Source organism: Otolemur garnettii, unplaced genomic scaffold (genome assembly GCF_000181295.1).
Source record: "Otolemur garnettii isolate 467f Iridium unplaced genomic scaffold, OtoGar3 scaffold00099, whole genome shotgun sequence".
Classification (NCBI taxonomy): domain Eukaryota; kingdom Metazoa; phylum Chordata; class Mammalia; order Primates; family Galagidae; genus Otolemur; species Otolemur garnettii.
In genome coordinates, this window is record NW_003852494.1 from 1883201 (window position 1) to 1903334 (window position 20134).

Consider the following 20134-nt stretch of genomic DNA (forward strand, 5'->3'; position numbering starts at 1 on the left):
AGTCTCCTGCCTCAGCCTCCCAAGTAGCTGGGACTACAGGCGCCCACCACAACGCCTGGCTATTTTTTGGTTGCAGCCATCATTGTTGTTTGGCAGGTCCGGGCTAGATTCGAACCCATCAGCTCAGGTGTATGTGGCTGGCGCCTTAGCTGGTTGAGCCACAGGCGCCGAGCCTTTCACTTCATTCTTGATTTATGTTGAAATTGTTTAGTTGTAGATTTCTGGGCAGGGTCAGTGATTTCCGATGTGTATGTGAATATTCATGTAAGGAAGTACTTGTTTCTGTGGAATTAAAATTACTTTAAAAGCTAAGCAATTAGGTAAGTATATTTTCATGCAAATCCCCTGATTTTATTATATGTGTGAAATAGATATTTTCTTTCTCTCTTTAATATTTTTGTTTTTACTTGGAAACTGATAGGTTTTACCTCTCACGCAAAGTAACTCTTTAACCTGAGACCAGTGGTTCTCAACTTTCCTAATGCCAGAATGTATTTTCATTGTTACAAAGGGGTCATGACCCATAGTTTGAGAACTGCTACCTTAGACTGACATCTGATTAACTTTCCAGAAGGGATTGATAAAAAATCCATGGCGGCGCCTGTGGCTCAAAGAAGTAGGGTGCTGGCCCCATATGCTGGAGGTGGTGGGTTCAAACCCAGCCCCGGCTGAAAAAAAAAAATTCCAAATTGGTGTCATGTGAATGTGATTTAACCCTTCTTTCTGTTTTTCCATATTTATATTGATCTTCCCCTTAATTGTGCTAATTATGTTTATTCTAAGCTCAGAATGAGATATCAAGGAGAAAGTAATTTACTAAATTTAATTTCCTTTTCTTTCTTTTTTTCTTTGAAAGGTGGGGGAATGGTACTAAGGATCCAAGTATACTGTTAAAAAAAGAAAAACCCAAACATGAGGAAGGTAACATTTATGATCTGACATTTATGTTATATAGGACATATTACTGTAAAAACTATCAATTTAGCCAATATTTTGTCTAAAAATATTATATTTTAAAGGTCAGCATCTCTTTTGCAGCCTATTTAATGTCCAAATGGTATGAGAGACAGAATTTGGGATGTAGAATCTCTTCCTTTGTGGTATATGGTTGGATATTTGATCATTAATAGAGTTGTTGGTATATTTTATTTTGGTTTAAGTTGCAATTTCAATAAGAAATCCTTTCACATTTTAAGGAGTATGTTTCTGTAAATAGGATAAATATTTTTTTTGTTTGTTTGAGACAGAGTCTCACTTTGTCATCCTCGATAGAGTGCTGTGATGTCATAGCTCACAGCAACCTCAAATTCTTAGGCTCAAGTGATTCTCTTGCCTCAGCCTTGGTAACTAGGACTACAGGCGCCAGCCACAATGCCCTATTTTTTTTTTGTTTGTTTAGCAGGCCCAGGCTGGGGTCAGCCTACCAGCACTGGCACAAGTGGCCGGTGCCCTAACCACTGACCTATGGATGCCCAGCCATAATAAAAATATTGCTGATTATCTCAACTGTTACTTTTGTGTTATATAACCTTTAGGTTATATAGCAAATTTTAACCCAACTGAAATTTAAACTATAAAATGTATTCTTTTATAGTGCTGGTGCTAAGAGTTGAAACATTTTTGCTGTCATTTAACGCCAGGATATTGAGTTTTAGCAAATTAATGGTTGCCTGGAGTTTAAAACAAAATTTAAAGTGGGCTAGTTCTCTGAGGAAGCTTTTGTTGGTGGAAGAACTTGAAGGTCCTTGTAGCTTCTTTCAGCATCTGAGAACTTTAATATTCTTGAATTTGAAAGTTCTAGGTTCATCCTTAAAATTATAATGTAAAATATTACATTTAATTTAGAGATGTGTCAAGCAAGGTATACGCTTAGGAGGTGGAGGTGGCATTATTACTGTTGTTTATCTAATTTATTCAAAATTGAATGGCTTAGATCAGTTAGTGTTTTATTATTTTCATACCCATCAGCTTTCTTTTCTCTTCTTATGCATGTCTCTGTGTCTCTCTATGACTGTCATTTAATTTTCATGGAAGTCACCATAGCTTTTCCTTTCTTTCTTTTTTCTTTTTTTTTGCCTTAGTTCAGAATTTTATTTTAGCAGACCCTTAAGAGATTTAAATAATCTGGAGTACTGTTTATATGTTTATTATAATCTGCTAAAAAAATGTTAACCTTGCACTTTTACTATGTTAAAACATAAAGCCAAGATAACCTATGTATCCATGCACTATTCCCACCCACAATTCCTTTTTCTAAGGTGAAATCATATGGTTTATTTTCAGGTTGCATATTCTTCCCACTCAAATGTTAAGTATTGGAATGCTCTATCCAGTCATAAATGCCAAGGATATCTCATTTGCCTGCCTGTCTGAATGAGCTGCCCAAAACCTTCAAAATAGAATCTCCATCTAAATAATACCCAAGTCCTACTTTTAAGGTTCCCATCCAATTTATGTAGAACAAGTATATCCACAAGATACTCTAAATACTTTTAAGCTTCTATCACCTACTCTCAATCTTTGAAGAAGGCACCCTTCCACTTCCCAGGTTTATTCCAGCCTCCACCCAAGGCCGTGTATTTTTTTTTTTTTTTTTTTTTGAGACAGAGTCTTACTATGTTGCCCTCGATAGAGTGCTCTGGTATCACAGCTCACAGCAACCTCAAACTCTTGGGCTTAAACGATTCTCTTGCCTCAGCCTCCCAAGTAGCTGGGACTACAGGTGTTGGCCACAAAGCCCAGCTATTTCTTTGTTGTAATTGTCATTGTTGTTTGGCAGGCCCAGGCTGGATTCGAACCCTCTAGCTCTGGTGTATGTGGCTGGCGCCCTAGCTGCTGAGGTACAGGCACCTGAAGACCTTGTATTAAGATACTCATATTAGGCTCAGTGCCTATAGCTCAACCGGCTAAGGCGCCAGCCACGTACACCTAAGGTGGCGGGTTCGAATCCCCAGCCCGGACCCGCCAAACAACAATGACGGCTGCAACCAAAAAATAGCCGGGCGTTGTGGCGGGCGCCTGTGGTCCCAGCTACTTGGGAGGCGGAGGCAGGAGACTCACTTGAGCCCAGGAGTTGGAGGTTGCTGTGAGCTGTAATGCCATGGCACTCTGCCCAGGGGGACAGCTTGAGGCTCTGTCTCAAAAAAAAAAAAAAAAAAAAGATACTCATATTAAACCCTCTGTTTCTTTCAATGGCCCCCATACAGGAAAAAACCCATTTACCTTCTAAATCTCTGTACTTGCCCTATAATTATCATCATATATATCTGTATCTCTGACTTTCTTGTACTCCGAAAGTGCTAGATAATCTCCATTCTACTTTATTTTATTTATTTTGAGACAGCGCCTTACTGTGTCACCCTTGGTAGAATACCGTGGCGTTGTAGCTCACAGCAACCTCAAACTCTTGGGCTCAAGTGATTCTCTTGTCTTAGCCTCCCAAGTAGCTAGGACTACAGAAGCTTGCCAGAATGCCCAGATATTTTTAGAGACAGGGTTCTCGCTCTTGCTCAGGCTGGTCTCAAACCTGTGAGCTCAGGCAATCCACCCGCCTCGGCCTCCCAGAGTGCTAGGATTACAGGCATGAGCCACCTTGCCTGGCCTGATAACCTCCATTTTAAACATATGCCAACTCAAATTAAGGCAGTAAGTTTTTTAACGCCTCTTAATAAAAATACAAGAACACAAATCCACTTTTATTTACTTTTCATCAGTTTAAATCCTTGAGGGGTACAGCATCACACGGACTCTGTGTCCAATGGCCTTAGCGGGAAGATTGCTTTGGAATTTGGCATGAACCATGCCACCGTTTCCATGGTCCTGAGTTATCTTTTCCCAGATTTCCCTGGTTTTGTTTGTTTTGCCACCAGGAGTCACTGTGTTGTTCTTTGCTTTGTATACATAAGCATATCTCTTGCCCACATAGAATTCAGTTTTATCTTGGGTATAAACACTTTAATTTAATTTTTTATGAGACAGAGTCTTACTTTTTCACCCTCAGTAGAGTGCCATGGCATTATAGGTCACAGCAACCTCAAACTCTTGGGTTCAAGTGATTCTCTTGCCTCAGTCTCTCAAGTAGCTGGGACTACAGGCGCTTGCCAGAATCCCCAACTATTTTTAGAGACAGGGTTCTTGCTTTTGCTCAGGCTGGTCTCAAACCTGTGAGCTCAGGCAGTCCACCTGCCTCGGCCTCCCAGAGTGCTAGGATTAGCATGGTGCCTGGCCTAACACTTTGAATTTTAAGAAGAGCTTATGTGATCTGTTTGGTTCCGGGGACCTTGCTTATAGCCAGCAAAAATGGCCTTGGCCCACACAGCCTTCCAGACATATTTGCCTTTTAGAAGTCCTGTTCCCAGCAGACCTCCACAGGCCCCAAGATGGTGGAAAGAGCCACTTTAGTTTTTCTTATCCTTAATTCTAGTCTGGTCAGTTAATACTAACATTTGATGGAATAATTAATAGGGATCACATCCTTATATACTTTGGTAAAAGGCAAAAGATTTATCTGAAGAGAAACCAGAGTATATCTGATGTGGTCTGGAATAAAATTCACAATTTATAGCAAACTTCTTAATTCCTTAAAATTGCACATTTTAAAGTATTTTCTCCTCATAAGGATTCTAGAACTATATTAGATCATATACACAATCAAATACAGCTAAACCTTGAGGCCATTTGAAAACTGGCTGTCTGCCAGAAAAAGAGTTGAGCTACTGCTCTTGCAGAGAAACATTTCCTTTTGGTTTTGTTAAATGAAAAAAATGATGGTGCAGAATGGGCTTATATTATTTGAATCTGACTAAAGAACCTGAGAGAGTGCTTATGACATTGTTGGTCTATTGTTGTGGAAACTTGTGCTGTCCTGTCAGTCCTGCTCTCTTACAAATTGTTTGGATTTGTGGATAAGTTCCCCTATTCTCTTTCCTACTGAGAGAGGGAATTTCTAATTTATTTCCCTGGAGGAACACTGTCAGCCTTCCTGCTAGGAACTTTGTTAGTGAGTTTCAGTGAAGAAACTAAACAAGCTTACAAGCTTGGCTCAGTACTTTCTGGGACCTTCTCAGATCTCTTCCTATAGAGAGGTTGCCTTTCTGGTCTCCATTCAACTAGGTGGTAAGCTCTTGGTCAGCTGTGCTGGTTATTAGGTAGCATATTATTAAGACTGATTAGTTGACTATAGAGCTAAAGTCATATTCTTCGGTTGCTATTAGTTTTTGTTTTGTTTTTTGAGATGGAGCCTCAAGCTATCCCCCTGGGTAGAGTGCCATGGCTTCACAGCTCAGAGCAACCTCCAACTCCTGGGCTCAAGCGAGTCTCCTGCCTCTGCCTCCCAAGTAGCTGGGACTACAGGCGCCTGCCACAACGCCTGGCCATTTTTTGGTTGCAGCCATCATTGTTGTTTGGCGGGCCCAGGCTGGGGATTTGAACCCGCCACCTTAGGTGTATGTGGCTGGCGCCTTAGCCGCTTGAGCCACAGGTGCCGAGCCAGTTTTTTTTTTTTTTTTGAGACAGTCTCACTGTGTTGCCCTAGTAGGGAGAGTGCCATGGTGACATAGCTTACAGCAACCTCAAACTCTTAGGCCAAGCGATTCCCTTGCCTCAGCCTCCCAAGTAGCTGGGACTACAGGTACCTGTTACAATGCCTGGTTATTTTTAGAGATCAGGTGTGGATCTAGCTCAGGCTGGTCCAAACTCTTGAGCTCAGGCAATCCATTTACCTGGGCCTCCCAGAGTGCTAGGATTACAGGTGTGAGCCACTGTGCCCTGCCGTATTAGTTCTTAATTAGCTCCAAATTGGGAGTGAGCAAAAGGTAATGTTGTTCCCCCCCTAAAATCTTGGTGTACTGGCTTTGAAAAAAGAAAAAAAAGACCAGAATTGGCATTGATGTCAGAATGACATGAGGAGAATGACATGGGGCATCTAAGCAGATTTTACAATTTAGTTTCTTGCTATGGGCCATGTAAGTTTTTTATATGGTACCTGGTCCTTAACTGATAAGATCTGGGCAGACCGTGATTCCGTGGCTGCTCTATCAGGAGGAATTTTGGTTTAAGAAGGTGGGTAGGGCCTGGTGCGGTGGCTCACGCCTGTAATCCCAGCATTTGATAGGCCAAGGCAGGTTGATTGCCAGAGCTTGAATCAGAGCGAGGCTTGGTCTCTAAAAATACCTGAGCGTTGTGGCTGGTACCTGTAGTCCCAGCTACTTGGGAGGCTGATGCAAGAGAATCTCTTAAGCTCAGGAGTTTGAGGTTGCTGTGAGCTATGACACCACGACACTCTACCTCTACCAAGGGCAACAAAATTAGACTCTGTCTCAAAAAAAGAAAAACAAAAGTCATTTTCAGTAGTCATTGATGGTTAGAAAATAAACTGCAAAAGGACCGCTAAATGCTCTGAGCTTGGAGTTTTGTGACAGGCTAGTGGCCTTTTTCTGTTATTGTTATTTTGAACTACATTCATGGTCAAGAGAGGAAATTTAGCTCTCCTTACAGATTACTGGGTTTTTGTTGTTGTTGTTTTAGTATGTTGTCCTCGGTAGAATGCCCTAGTGTCACAGATCACAGCAACCTCAAACTCTTGGGCTTAAGCGATTCTCTGGCCTCAGCCTCCCAGGTAGCTGGGACTACAGGTGCCTGCCACAATGCCTGGCTATTTTTTCTTGTTGTTGTTGTCATTTAGCCAGCCCAGGCTGGGTTTGAACCCACCAGCATAGGTGTATGTGGCTGGCTTCCTAACCACTGAACTATGGGTGCCAAGCCAAAGGTTCTGTTTGTTTTCTGAAACAGTGTCTCTCCCTGCAGCCTGGGGTGGTGTAGTGGCCTTGTCGTAGCTCATTGCCACCTCAAACTCCTGGGTTTAAGCCATCGTCCTGCCTCGGTCTCCTGAGTAGCTGGGACTTTAGGCATGTGTCACTATGCCCAGCTAATTTTTCTATTTTTTTGTAGTGATGGGGTTTTGCTCTTACTCAGGCTGGTCTTGAGCTCCTGGCCTTAGCAATCATCCTGCCTCAGTATCCCAAAGTTCTAGCAGCTAGGATTATGGGCATGAACTGCTTTGCCTGTCCAGGTTGTTTTTCTTTCTAACCTCTTGGATTCATGTGTTCTACTTTATGACATTCTGCTCTCAACTATGGTCCTAAGTAGGTCATTTAAGCCCAGATCATGCCTTTACTTTTCTGAGATCCAGACTTTGGCTTCACTCATAGAATAGTAGTAGTTTTTTGTTTTTTTTTAATGAACAAAAGATGGATGGTATCCCTTTTATAAGGAATACACCTCTTTGAAATTGAGGCAGAGAAATTTACTGTAAATTCAGATGTTAAAAAGCTGTGCCTAGTATGCTGTTTTTCTAGGAATTAGGTTTGCTCAGAAAATCTAGGAGAAATTAGAGTAGTTTAGAGAATATGCTTCAATCTTACTATCAAAGTAGAAACAAGGGCTGGGCACTGTGGCTTATACCTGTAATCCTAGCATTCTGAGAGGCTTAGGTGGGAGGACAGCTTGAGCTCAGGAGTTTGAGACCAGCCTGAGTAAGAGCAAGACCTCATCTCTACTAAAAAATAGAGAAATTAGCCAGGCATGGATGAGCCTAGGAGTTTGAGGTTGCTGTGAGCTAGGCTGATGCCACGGCACTGTAGTCTGGGCTATATTTTGAGACTCTGTCTCAAAAAAGAAAGTACAAAAAAAAAAAAAAGTACAGTGAGTGAATAAAAGAGAAAGGAACACAGGCTGATTTAACTAAAAGAAGAGCTTAGAAGATAGAAAAGACAGATATGGTAAGGGAAAGAAACTTAGAACTCCAAAGTTTTTTAAAGGAGGATGTAAATGAGGAAAACTTTTTAGTTATTACCCTACCAGATATGGTAACTGGGTTCTGAGGAAATGTAACAGGGTCATAGTCAAGAGCTCAGAGAATAAATAGGCATATATCCTCCCTACTCTGGTTTTTCTACTTGAAGAGACCAGATTCAATAAATTTGGAAAAATGGTCTCTTAAATAGTTCCCCAGTTGCTTTTATGGGTTCTTTCAGGTAGTAACAGAAAATGTGGATAGATTTGACAGGGGAAAGATCAGTATATCAGGATTTATTAGGTGAAAGCTGGGTACAATGGTTCACGCCTATAATCTCAGCATTTTGAGGCTGAGGTGGGAGGATACTTGAGGCCAGGAGTTCATGACCCACTTGGGCAATAGCAAGACCCTATCTGTACAAAATATTTTAAAAATTAGCTAGGTGTGGTAGTGTATACCTATACTCCTAGCTACTGGGAGGCTGAGGCAGGAGTCTGAGCCCAGAAATTTGAAGCTACTGTGACCTGTGATGACATCACTATATGTTAGCACAGGCAACTGAGAGAGACCCTGTCTCAAAAAAAAAACAAACTATTGGGTGAGTGTCAAAGTGACAATTATGGTGGAGATGCTTTTGCTCTGAGGGGACATGTAGAAGTTTATGACATTGAGATTTTGTGAGAAAGCCCAGGGAGATGAAATGTACTAAATGGGAGCCAGGTAATGGAGTTTAAGCCTGGGAGGATATTCTCTGGGTGGATTCTTCAACTTGGAGGTAGAGGACAAGAATAATTTGAACAGTGGCTGCTATTGACAGACCCAGAAATCCCTGACTTTCTCCCCATGTCGGAGACCTCATACAAGAAAACATGTAGAGGATATAAGTAATAAGTGAGGAAATAAAAGTTTAGGTCAAAATTCAAAGAGCAATAAAATGAAGGAAAGCACCAAAGTCCAGCAAAAGTTTTAGTTTTATGGTAAAAAGGAACAAAACTAAATTAAGTTTCAGATTGAATTGTTTAAAACTCAGCTGACTCTTTCTGAAAGGATTGGGTGAAACTGTAGAGGGAAATAAAATACTAGAAACACACATATCCCACTAATGCTGAAAAATAGACAGCTCTTGGGGAACACATGGCTGAGGTGTTCATCTCAGAACTCTAGAGGCACAGGCTTCCAAAGTAACCACAGCCCCTTTATTTTGGGAATCTGTGGAGGAAGATACCAGCTGAAACAAAATAGGCATGATGAGATCTTCCCTTAGACTGAGCAGGTCTTAACCTTATTTTGGGTGTACATCAGAATCACCTAGGGTAGAACAGGGCAAGGTGGTGTGTAAACTGTAGTGCCACGTATTTGGGAGGCTGAGCTGCAAGGATTGCTTGAGTCCAGGAGTTCGAGGCTTGTGCTGAGCTCTATAATTACACCTGTGAATAGCCACTACATTCTCACTTGTCAATATACTGGGACCCTGTTTTTAAAAAACAGAATCACCTAGGGCAGTGGTTCTCAACCTTCCTAATGCATCAATGTATTTTCATTGTTACAAAGGGGTTGCGACCCACAGGTTGAGAACCATTGACCTAGGGAGTTCTAAAAAAAATTCTGTTGCCCAAGCTATATCCCAGACTAGAAGAATCAGAATCTGTGAGCTTGGGATCCAGGCGTTAGTATTTTTTTACTTCCCTGGTGAGTATGACATGCAGACAATTATTGTAAAGGGTATTTTCACAGGCCCTGGCAATTCCTTAGCAAGAGGAAGTGACCGAAGCCACTAGGTACAGGACTAAAAATACCTGCTTCAAAGAAGTTGAAGGGTGGAGTTTTTTTTTTTAATAAATTTTTAAAAATATTTTATTCTTTTTTGAGACAGAGCCTCAAGCTGTCCCCCCTGGGTAGAGTGCTGTGGCATCACAGCTCACAGCAACCTCCAACTCCTGGGTTCAAGCGCATCTCCTGCCTCTGCCTCCCAAGTAGCTGGGACCACAGGCACCCGCCACAACGCCTGGCTATTTTTTTTTTTTTTTGGTTGCAGCATCATTGTTGTTTGGCAGGCCTGGGCTGGATTCGAATCCGCCACCCTAGGTGTATGTGGCTGGCGCCTTAACCACTTGAGCCACAGGCACCGAGCCAGTGGAGTTGGAATCATTAAAGAAGTTACCTACATTTTAGCACTGGGGTGCCAGAAAACATAGAGCTTCAAGAAGTGGAAATTGATTTTTTCAAATAGATGAGAAAGAAAGGTACTTCAAATAAACTAAATTACCTGGGTTCCCTCTATTTAAGATTTCTTTTTTATTTTTGAGACAGAGTCTCACTATGTCGCCCTTGATAGAGTGTGGTGGTGTCACAACTCACAGCAACCTCAAACTCTTGGGCTTAAGTGATTCTCAGCCTCCCAAGTAGCTGGGACTACAGACGCCCACCACAACGCCTGGCTATTTTTTATTGCAGTTGTTATTGTTGTTTAGTGGGCCTGGGCCAGGTTCAAACCTGGCTCCCTTGGTGTATGTGGTTGGCGCCGTAACCACTGTGCTATGGGCACTGAGCCTATTTAAAATTTCTGAACTTTCAAGAAGTTGTAATGTTGGGAATACTGCTCTCAGAGAGGATAACCAGGCATAAGAGGATTTGTCCTTTGAACATAATGCTAAGAATATTCTCTCATTGGAAAATTTTGTTCAAATTTAAGTTTATAGATCCTAAGAGGCTATAACCTAAAAACTTCAGTGTTTCTTTTTTCCTTATGCTGTGGTATTTGGCTGACAATAGTAATATGGGTCTAAGTTGTTCCAAATAATGGATTATAGCAACATTTGCTTGGGATCCTTTGGGTGTTGGCTTAGGCTTCTTCTTCTTCTTTTTTTTTTTTTTTTTAATTTTATAATGAGATGGCTGAAAGAGGATAGAAGTTTTATGTCATTTTTCTCCTGAGGATTGAAGACACATGAGGAATGGGATGAATTGTCCCTTCCAATATTGCTATCTATGCAGAGATTCCACCTGTTTTCCTAAAATAAATCCCTGTATTCCTTTCACAAGAGCTATTTTCCCCTGTAAAATTTTAATGCTCATACTCATTTACATGGTTTTAAAAATTATATCCTTCCTTAATTTATTGTACAACTTTCTGGTAGCAAGGACAGAACCTGTGGCTGTGCTGTTTTTATTTATTTATTTTTATTTTTTTGAGAGAGAGTCTGACTGTGTCGCCCTCAGTCAAGTGCCATGGCGTCACAGCTCACGGCAACCTCAAACTCTTGGATTTAAGTGATTCTCTTGCCTCAGCCTCCCAAGCAGCTGGGACTACAGGCCCCCGCCATAATGCCTGGCTACTTTTTTGTTGCAATTGTCATTATTGTTTAGCTGGTTCGGGACTGGTTTGAACCCACCAGCCTCGGTGCATGTGGCCGGCATCGTAATCGCTGTGCTAGGGGCAGTGAGCCTGTACTGCTTTTAATAGAGAGTATCAAGACTCGATGCCTGTGGCTCAAGTAGCTAAAGCGCCAGCCAGGTACACCTATGGCAGGTTTGAATCCAGCCCGGGCCCGCCAAACAACAATGACGACTGCAACCAAAAAATAGCTGGGCGTTGTGGTGGGCACCTGTGGGAGGCTGAGGCAGGAGACTCGCTTGAGCCCAGGAGTTGGAGGTTGCTGTGAGCTGTGATGTCACAGCACTCTACCCAGGGGGACAGCTTGAGGCTTTGTCTCAAAAAAATAAAAAAGAGTATCACTTGAGATTTTTGGCCTGCTAGGTCAGAGTCTTTGTTTTTTTGGGGGGAGGGGGAGGTGAGATAGAGTCTCACTCTGTCGCTATGGGTAGAGATCCATGGCATCATAGCTTACAGCAACCTCAAACTCCTGGGCTCAGGTGATCTTCTTTGTCTCAGCCTCCTGAGTAGCTGGGACTACAGGTGCCTGCTACAATGCCTTGCTAATTTTTGTATTTTTAGTAGAGATGAGGTCTTGCTCTGCAGGTCTCAAACTCCTGAGCTCAAGCCACCCATCCACCTTGACCTCCTGGGATTACACGTGTGAACTACTGGGCCTGACCCCAAATCAATCTCTCATTTAAAAAAATTACTATTATTTTTATTTTTCGTAGGGATGGGGTCTTTGCTCTTTTGCCCAGGAAGAGAGTGCAGTGGTGCTGATCATAGCTCACTATAACTTCCAGCTCCTGAGCTCTATCAATCTTTTGCCTCAGCCTCCAGAGTAGCTAAAACAACAGGTGCATCACCATGCCCTGATAATTTTTTTAACTTTTTGCAGAGATAAGGGTCTCATTTTGTTGCACAAGCTGGTCTCAAGCAGTCCTCCCACCTAGACCTCCCAAGGTGCTGGGATTATAGGTATGAACTGCTGTACTGGCCCCAGAATTTCACCTTAATTTTTGTTTCCCAAGAAAACACAATTTGAACTTTCTAAGTAGCATGTAAAGTTTAATGTTACGTTGACTGTGAAGAGGTTAATAGATAGAAACCTTTCACACATTTGACACTCATATGATGGTGGAGCTCGGTGCTATAGAAGTTTCTACTCAGGAACTTATAAACTCCTGGAATGAAGGAAAAGTTATCCTAGTGTTACCTTATGCAGTTGAGGTAGTCCCTCAAAGTTACATGCAAATTGAATTCAAAATATTTTTAGTTGTTTTAAGAGAGTTTACTTGAAAGAACTGCGGCTGTCTCTTTCACTGAAAAGAACAATCAGTGGATTAATTGTTAGGAAATCTGGATTTTCATGCTTTTATGATTAAGCAAACCATGACTTTAGACTCCAAGGTATTTAATGATTTAAAGGTATGAACTGTTAGGTTGGGCGCGGTGCCTCACTCCTGTAATCCTAGCACTCTAGGGGACCGAGGTGGGTGGATCGCTTGAGCTCAGCAGTTTGAGACCAGCCTAAGCAAGAGCAAAACCGCATCTCTAAAAATAGCCGGGTGGTGTGACCAGCGCCTGTAGTCGCTGCTACTTGGGAGGCTGAGGCAAGAGAATCACTTGAGCCGAAGAGTTTGAGGTTGCTGTGAGCTCTGATGCTATAGTACTCTACCAAGGGCGACATGAGACTCTTGTCTCCAAAAAATAAAAACAAAACAAAACAAAAAATAAATCTATGAACTGTTAATTTTACCTTCTAAAGGGATCATGATTTCTTGAATTGTACTATATGAAACTATGTAATACATCTGTGATCTTGATACTTAATACTGTGTTTTTTTAATTGCTTTACCTTCTTTTCCTATAATATAACATACTACTTCTAGGTAGCAGCAAGAATAGTGTTATCTTTTTATTGCATTTCCAATTACCTTTTAAGGTGCTTTTTTTTAAAGAGCTTGTCCAACAAACAGTAAATGTTTCATAGAGTCAGATAATATAATAAATGGAACTGTGTTATGTGCTGCCATTTTAAATAACAAAATCAGCTATCTAGATTTCCATTACTTATCCCATTATCTGTATTCTAGAACATGCTTAAGAATAAAGACAAGAGGCATACTTTAAGCATAGAAAAATACTTTTGGCCCTCACTGAAAATTTGTTCTTTTATACATAATTTCTAACAAAGTATGGTTATCAGAGTTCTGAAACTGTAATAAAAAAGGAGACAGGTTACTACAGGTAGGTTGTAGTGAGAGCTGTAGTGACTTATACAGAGGAAAAGACAGGGGAAAAAAATCCATAAAAAGCAATACATTAAATCTGGGCCATTTAGTGGAGTGGCAGATAACCCTTATACCCTGGAATATGTCATCCTGGTTATTAGGACATTGAAAATTATGTTTAGTATTTTTAGTTTGAAAAGGTAGATTAGATCCTGTTTAAGAAGTACTTTTTTAAATATCAAATTTATTACAGTCTTTATGAAGAATTTGGAAAGCAGAGAAAAATTTAAAGGAAATAAAATTATACATGATACGTTAAAATCTAGAGCATTTCAGTTGGTGTTTTAATGTTTTCCCATTCATATTTTAAAAATAAATTATATATGCCATAGTATATTATAACCAACTACAAACAGAACATTTAATGAAATTAAATAATTTGAATTTATGTATTTTCTGCTAAATAGTAGCTGAAAAAATCTGCCTCATCCTATGGAACTCTATAGCGCCAGTTGAAAAGTGAACAGTTTTTTAGTATGAACACATCTCAGGATACAAGACAGGATATAACTTCAGTTTAGTTTTTTTTGTTCCTGTGCACATGCACATGTATTTATGTTTGGGTGGGAATGTTTTTTGTTTGTTTGTTTGTTTTTTTTACAATATTTAGGTTATGTTGTGTTTTTTGCTTTTATCTAAGAAGATACTATATCGTTTCTTGACCTTCTGGCTAAAATCAAGTGAAGAAGATACCATTAGTATCTCCAATGCCAGATATTTTTTTGAAATACAAGAAAATTGGCTCGGCGCCTATAGCTCAACCGGCTAAGGCGCCAGCCACGTACACCTAAGGTGGCGGGTTCGAATCCCCAGCCCGGACCCACCAAACAACAATGACGGCTGCAACCAAAAAATAGCCAGGCGTTGTGGTGGGCGCCTGTGGTCCCAGCTACTTGGGAGGCGGAGGCAGGAGACTCGCTTGAGCCCAGGAGTTGGAGGTTGCTGTGAGCTGTAATGCCACAGCACTCTGCCCAGGGGGACAGCTTGAGGCTCTGTATCAAAAAAAAAAAAAAAAAGAAATACAAGAAAATTATTTATTTCCAAATAGCTTGAAATTTTGGTGCCCAAAGGAATACAGTAATCTCAAAGTTATTAGGGAAAACTTACCTCTTCAGAATAACATTCTCTGAGGATCCCAGGGAGCCCAGATTACACTGTAGTTTTAAACTGTGGCACTTGTGTTCTTTTTTAGGCCGGTGCCACATCTATGTGGGCTTCGTGCTGTGGGCTGCTGAATGAAGTCATGGGAACCGGAGCTGTCAGGGGCCAGCAGTCAGGATTTGCAGGAGCCACTGGTCCATTCAGATTTACACCAAATCCTGATTTTTCCACCTTCCCACCAGCAGCTACAGAAGGGTCTAATATAGTTTGCAAAGCCTGTGGACTTTCATTTTCAGTCTTTAGAAAGAAGGTGAGTTGGATGAGATGCTGAAATGCTACATAACAAGACACAAGGATTAGAATTCTTTTTTTTTTTTTTTGGAGTTTTTGGCCAGGGCTGGGTTTGAACCTGCCACCTCTGGCATATGGGGCCAATGCCCTACTCCTTTGAGCCACAGGCTCTGTCCCAAGGATTAGAATTCTTGATTGCAAGTTTATTTTGAATAGTTAATGAATCTTCATGTCTTATGAAAACATCAAAAGTTTCAGCCCATTAACCATTTAGAAAAAACTTAATTGATGGGATTATATTAGTCCTTGAGATTTCTGATTAAACATTGCTATTTTTCATGTTGTTCAGGCATCCTTTCTTTTGAACTCTGACCTATTTGTACCACTTCATTTTTCATGATGCTTTTTCTTGAAGTAAGAAACCTTAAGTCTGAAATTTCGTTTGGAAATTATTTACTGTAACTGTGATCTTGTTTCAAAAATTCTTCCTTAACCATATTTTTCTCAAATGAAGAAATGAATATAAAAAGATAACTATTGTTTAGAGATTCAACATAAAAAACTTAGGCTAGGGGCGGTGCCTGTGGCTCAGTGGGTAGGGCACTGGCCTCATATACTGAGGGTGGTGGGTTCGAACCTGGCCCCAGCCAGCTAAAACAGCGGTGACAACTGCAACAAAAAATAGCTGGGCATTGTGGTGGGCACCTGTGGTCCCAGCTACTCAGGAGGCTGAGGCAAGAGAATCGCCTAAGCCCAAGAGTTGGTGGTTACTGTGAGCTGTGATGCTACAGCACTCTACTGAGGGTGACAAAGTGAGACTCTGTCTCAAAAAAAAAAAAAAAGAATAAAACTTAGGCTAAAAGTTATTTCCATTAGGATAGAAAGTTGTTCTGAGAACCATTATATTGTTAGGCCTCCTTGCATTCTTTGATCAATTTAGTCCTTTGAAATATTTTAGGGAAAAAAATGTTAGCTTGTGGAAATAATGCACCAAGCAGGAATAACTAATCTTAGTGTCCTCTTTAAACTTCTTCAGTGGAATGGCTTTGATTGTGATTAAGGCTGTACTGTATTAGTGGGTCCTCTTGTTTTCTTGGATTGACCTTGAGAGGTCATTCCTTTTCTCTCCTTTTCTCTTTCCTTCTCTGTTAATAATTTTTTTCTTTAAATGTGGGAAATGGCGATTGTTAGGAAAAGAGTTTGTGTTACACTTTCTGCTTCATGCGGTTCAAGTAAGCTCTGCTCTGCTAATTACATGTTTGTACCAAGGGGTGGAAAGGTTTTAATTCATTAATATAAGAGTATGTTTTTCTTAAAGTGCTATATTCAAACTTCTGTAAATCTAAACTGCTTTGGCAATGACTATTTTGATTTTCATGTCTTTTGGAACACTAAAATGCCTGTGAAAATAGTCTGGTGCTAGGGGATACTTCATAAGAACTAAAATTAAATTTATAGAAGGCAAAAAGAAAACCAGTGTTTTCATAATTGCTTATATTTTGCTATCATTAAATGCTGCTTTTCTCTTTCTTCAGCATGTTTGTTGTGATTGCAAGAAAGATTTTTGCTCCGTTTGTTCAGTCTTACAAGAGAATCTCCGTAGATGTTCCACTTGTCACTTACTACAAGAGACAGCCTTTCAGCGGCCTCAGTTAATGCGACTGAAGGTGAAAGATCTACGGCAGTATCTCATTCTTCGAAACATACCCATAGATACTTGTCGAGAGAAAGAAGACTTGGTAGATCTTGTACTGTGCCATCATGGACTAGGCTCTGAGGACAACATGGACACAAGTAGTCTGAATTCTCCAAGGTCCCAGACTTCTAGCCTTTTTACACGTTCATATTTTTCAAACTATACAGCCCCCTCTGCTACTGTGTCTTCATTTCAGGGAGAGCTTATGGATGGGGACCGGACCTCCAGATCTGGAGTGCTGGCACAGGTATGAGGGAGTAGTTAATTATACCCAGGGTTTGGCACACTTACTCTTGGCTATATATGGTGGGGCCATTAATGCTTGATGGTTTCAGGTAAACTAGAAGTCACATTCCAGATGATCTATGCCCCGCTGAACTCTGCACTCTTGAGTGCTTGGTGCTAGGTGTCTCCAGAGTAGTCTGCTGAGGCATCCAAAAATAGCTTTCGATCTCTTGGCCTTAGTAATTTCAGTTTTTCTATCTTATGTAGTTAAACACTAAAGTAGCATATACATGTTTGCAGGATTATTTATACAAGTGGTTGTGAAACAATCAGGAGTAAAAGTTATCTTAATGTTTAGTTGCCTGGCTACAACAGTAAAATTGTTCTAATTTAGATAATGAAAGAGGCATCTATTAGTGGAAAAAAATGTAATTATTTACTAATTGTACATAGAATATTGTTCCTGGCTCGGCGCCTGTGGCTCAGTACACCTAAGGTGGCAGGTTCGAATCCAGCCTGGGCCTGACAACAATGATGGCTGCAACCAAAAAATAGCCGGGTGTTGTGGTGGGCGGCTATGGTCCCAGCTACTTGAGAGGCTGAGGCAAGAGACTCGCTTGAGCCCAGGAGTTGGAGGTTGCTGTGAGCTATGATGCCACAGCACTCTACCCAGGGTGACAGCTTGAAGCTCTGTCTCAAAAAAAAAAAAAAAGAATATTGTTCCAGTGTCCTTGGGCATCCTGATTGAATAACGTGCTAGGACTTTTGTAATTAATACTTGTATATGAGTGATTCTAAAATGCTGGAAGAGTTGTTTTGAAGAGCTTTCTTTACATTTAATTTTCTTCCTTGAAGAAAGGAATTATTAAAAGCAGAGGGAAGCTGGGCATTAATAGTGTGAACCGGTAGTCCTAGCTACTTGGGAGTCTGAGGCAGGAGGATTGCTTGAGCTCAGAAGTTTGTGGTAGATAGATGCACTGTGATCACTTGTGTAAATAGCCACTGCACTCCAGCCTGGGCAACATGGCAAGACACTGTCTAAATAAACAGATAAGTATGGCAAATAAGTAAATTTGGTCAAGTTGCCTTCCAAATAGTTATGTGCTACATAACAGGATTCAGTTAAGGACAAACCACATATCCAGTGGCGGTCCCTTAAGATTATAATACTATTATTTTGCTGTACCTTTTCTGAGTTTAGAGATGTTCAGATTCACACTTATCACTATTACAATATAGTTGTATATAATATTCAGTAAACATGCTGTATAGGTTTGTAGCCTTGGAGCAGTAGTCTATACCTATAGCCTAGGTGTGTAGTATTGTAGGGTATACCATCTAGATTTGTGTACAAACGTTCCTATGTCAGTATGACTAAATGACCTAATGACACATTTCTCAGTATCTCTTTCATCAAGTAACACATGGCTGTAGTCTTAAATTAGGTAAGTCTGAGCCAGGAATTTTATTATTTTCCCAAAGGAGAACTGGCCTTATGATGATGCAAACCTAAGACACATCTTACTATTGTACCACTTTGGGATATATGACACCATATGGGAGGTGTGGGTTGTTGAACACTATAACGTGGTGTCAATTAGTGAGGTGGAATATTTGAAATTGGAAACTGACCTAGACTATTATAGAGCTATGGCCAAAATATAGTCAGAGGTGAAAGAAGGTACATAATTCAAATTGAAGGAGTTTGTTCTTCCTCTGTTGAAGAATTTTTTAAAATTAAAACTAGCATAAGCCATCAGCAAAGAAAAGTATCATTTATTTATTTATTTATTTGGTTGCAGTTTTTGGCTGGGGCCGGGTTTAAACCTGCCACTCCCACATATGGGGCCGGCACCCTATTCCTTGAGCTACAGGTGCCACCCTATTTATATATATATTTTAAATTTTTTTTCTAATTTTGTTGTCCTGGGTAGAGTGCCATGGCGTCATAGCTTACAGCAACCTCAAACTGTTGGGTTCAAGCGATTCTCTTGCCTCAGCCTCCTGAGTAGCTGGGACTACAAATGCCTGCCACAAGGCCCGGCTATTTTTTAGAGACAAGGTCTTGCTCTGGCTCAGGCTGGTCTTGAACCTGTGAGCTTAGGCAATCCACCTGCCTGGGCCTCCCAGAGTGCTAGGATTATAGGTGTGAGCCATTGCACCCAGCCCCCCACCACGAAGATGTCTGTAAGGCTGCCTTTGGAATTAAGACTGTCTAAACTTAATGTAGTAGGATTGAGATCTTTTAATTCAGAAGCCTCTGACACTTGGGCTGATCCTAGTTCAGACCTGTAGCTTCGTTCTGTCTGCATCTTAGAGGCGCCAATTAAACCAGCCTTTGCAGGTCCTTTGATAATGACACAGTGCCCTCCTTCATGGCTTTGGCATTCCATTATGTGACCTTCTACAGGGTTAATATTCTGGTTAGATTTTACAGATTTATACATATACATGAATTTGTGTTTCAAGGTAACTTTATGGAAGGTTAAGTTCTCTTGGTAATCTTTTAGAGGCCATCTCTTTGGGAGGAGCAGCAGCATTCAGGATCCAAAGACAATGTGGAGTATGCCTAGGGTGACCAGATTTTAACATCCGCAAGGTGGGACAACATGGGGGGGGCAGGGCAGGGCAGGACCTCACAACAATGCAAACTTTGATAAGCAGTTCTCAATAATCACTTCTCAGCAATTATTTATTATTACAGTTTAAGATTATAAAATTAACAAAAATAATATAAAACTCATGTTGTGGCGAAATAGCCACATGGCAGCCGAAAACCGTATATTCCCTTCTTGTTCTCCCACCTGTTCGTGCATTCTTTCCAAAAATCGGGACTTTTTAAAAATGCCATGGGACGCGGGACAAACTGTTGAAAAGCGGGACTGTCCCGCCAAAAGCAGGATGTCTGGTCACCTTAAGTATGCCACACTTTGGGGTCATATGGATGGGGAAGATCTATGGCAGTGGTTCTCAGCCTTCCTAATGCCTCCTAGTGCTGCAACCCTTTAATACAGTTCCTCATATTGTGGTGACCCCCAACCATAAAATTATTTTTGTTGCTACTTCATAACTATAATTTTGCTACTATTATGAACTGTAATGCAAATATTTGATATACAGGATGTATTTTCATTGTTACAATGAGTTGAGTGACACACAGGTTAAGAACCACTGATCTGGCTTGGCGCCTGTGGCTCAAGTGGCTAAGGCGCCAGCCACATACACCTAAGGTGGTGGGTTTGAATCCCCAGCCCAGGCCCGCCAAACAACGATGGCTGCAACCAAAAAATAGCCGGGTGTTGTGGCGGGCGCCTGTGGTCCCAGCTACTTGGGAGGCTGAGGCAGGAGACTCGCTT

At 41.0% G+C, this 20134-nt stretch overlaps 1 protein-coding gene and 1 pseudogene across 2 annotated transcripts in view; one reads left to right on the forward strand and one right to left on the reverse strand.

Annotated features, from left to right (window-relative positions):
• Positions 1 to 20134, forward strand: part of RNF34 (ring finger protein 34) — a 27345-nt gene that overhangs the window by 2766 nt on the left and 4445 nt on the right. Inside the window, exons 2-4 of one of the 2 annotated variants that reach the window (XM_012809052.2) lie at positions 857 to 921; positions 14658 to 14876; positions 16393 to 16800. In XM_012809052.2, coding sequence (XP_012664506.1) covers positions 913 to 921; positions 14658 to 14876; positions 16393 to 16800 — 636 coding nt within the window. In that variant the 5' untranslated portion in view covers positions 857 to 912. The remainder of the gene's footprint in view (positions 1 to 856; positions 922 to 14657; positions 14877 to 16392; positions 16801 to 20134) is intronic. The other variant, XM_023516862.1, reaches the window with a different exon arrangement.
• LOC105887585 lies at positions 3715 to 12946 on the reverse strand (annotated as a pseudogene).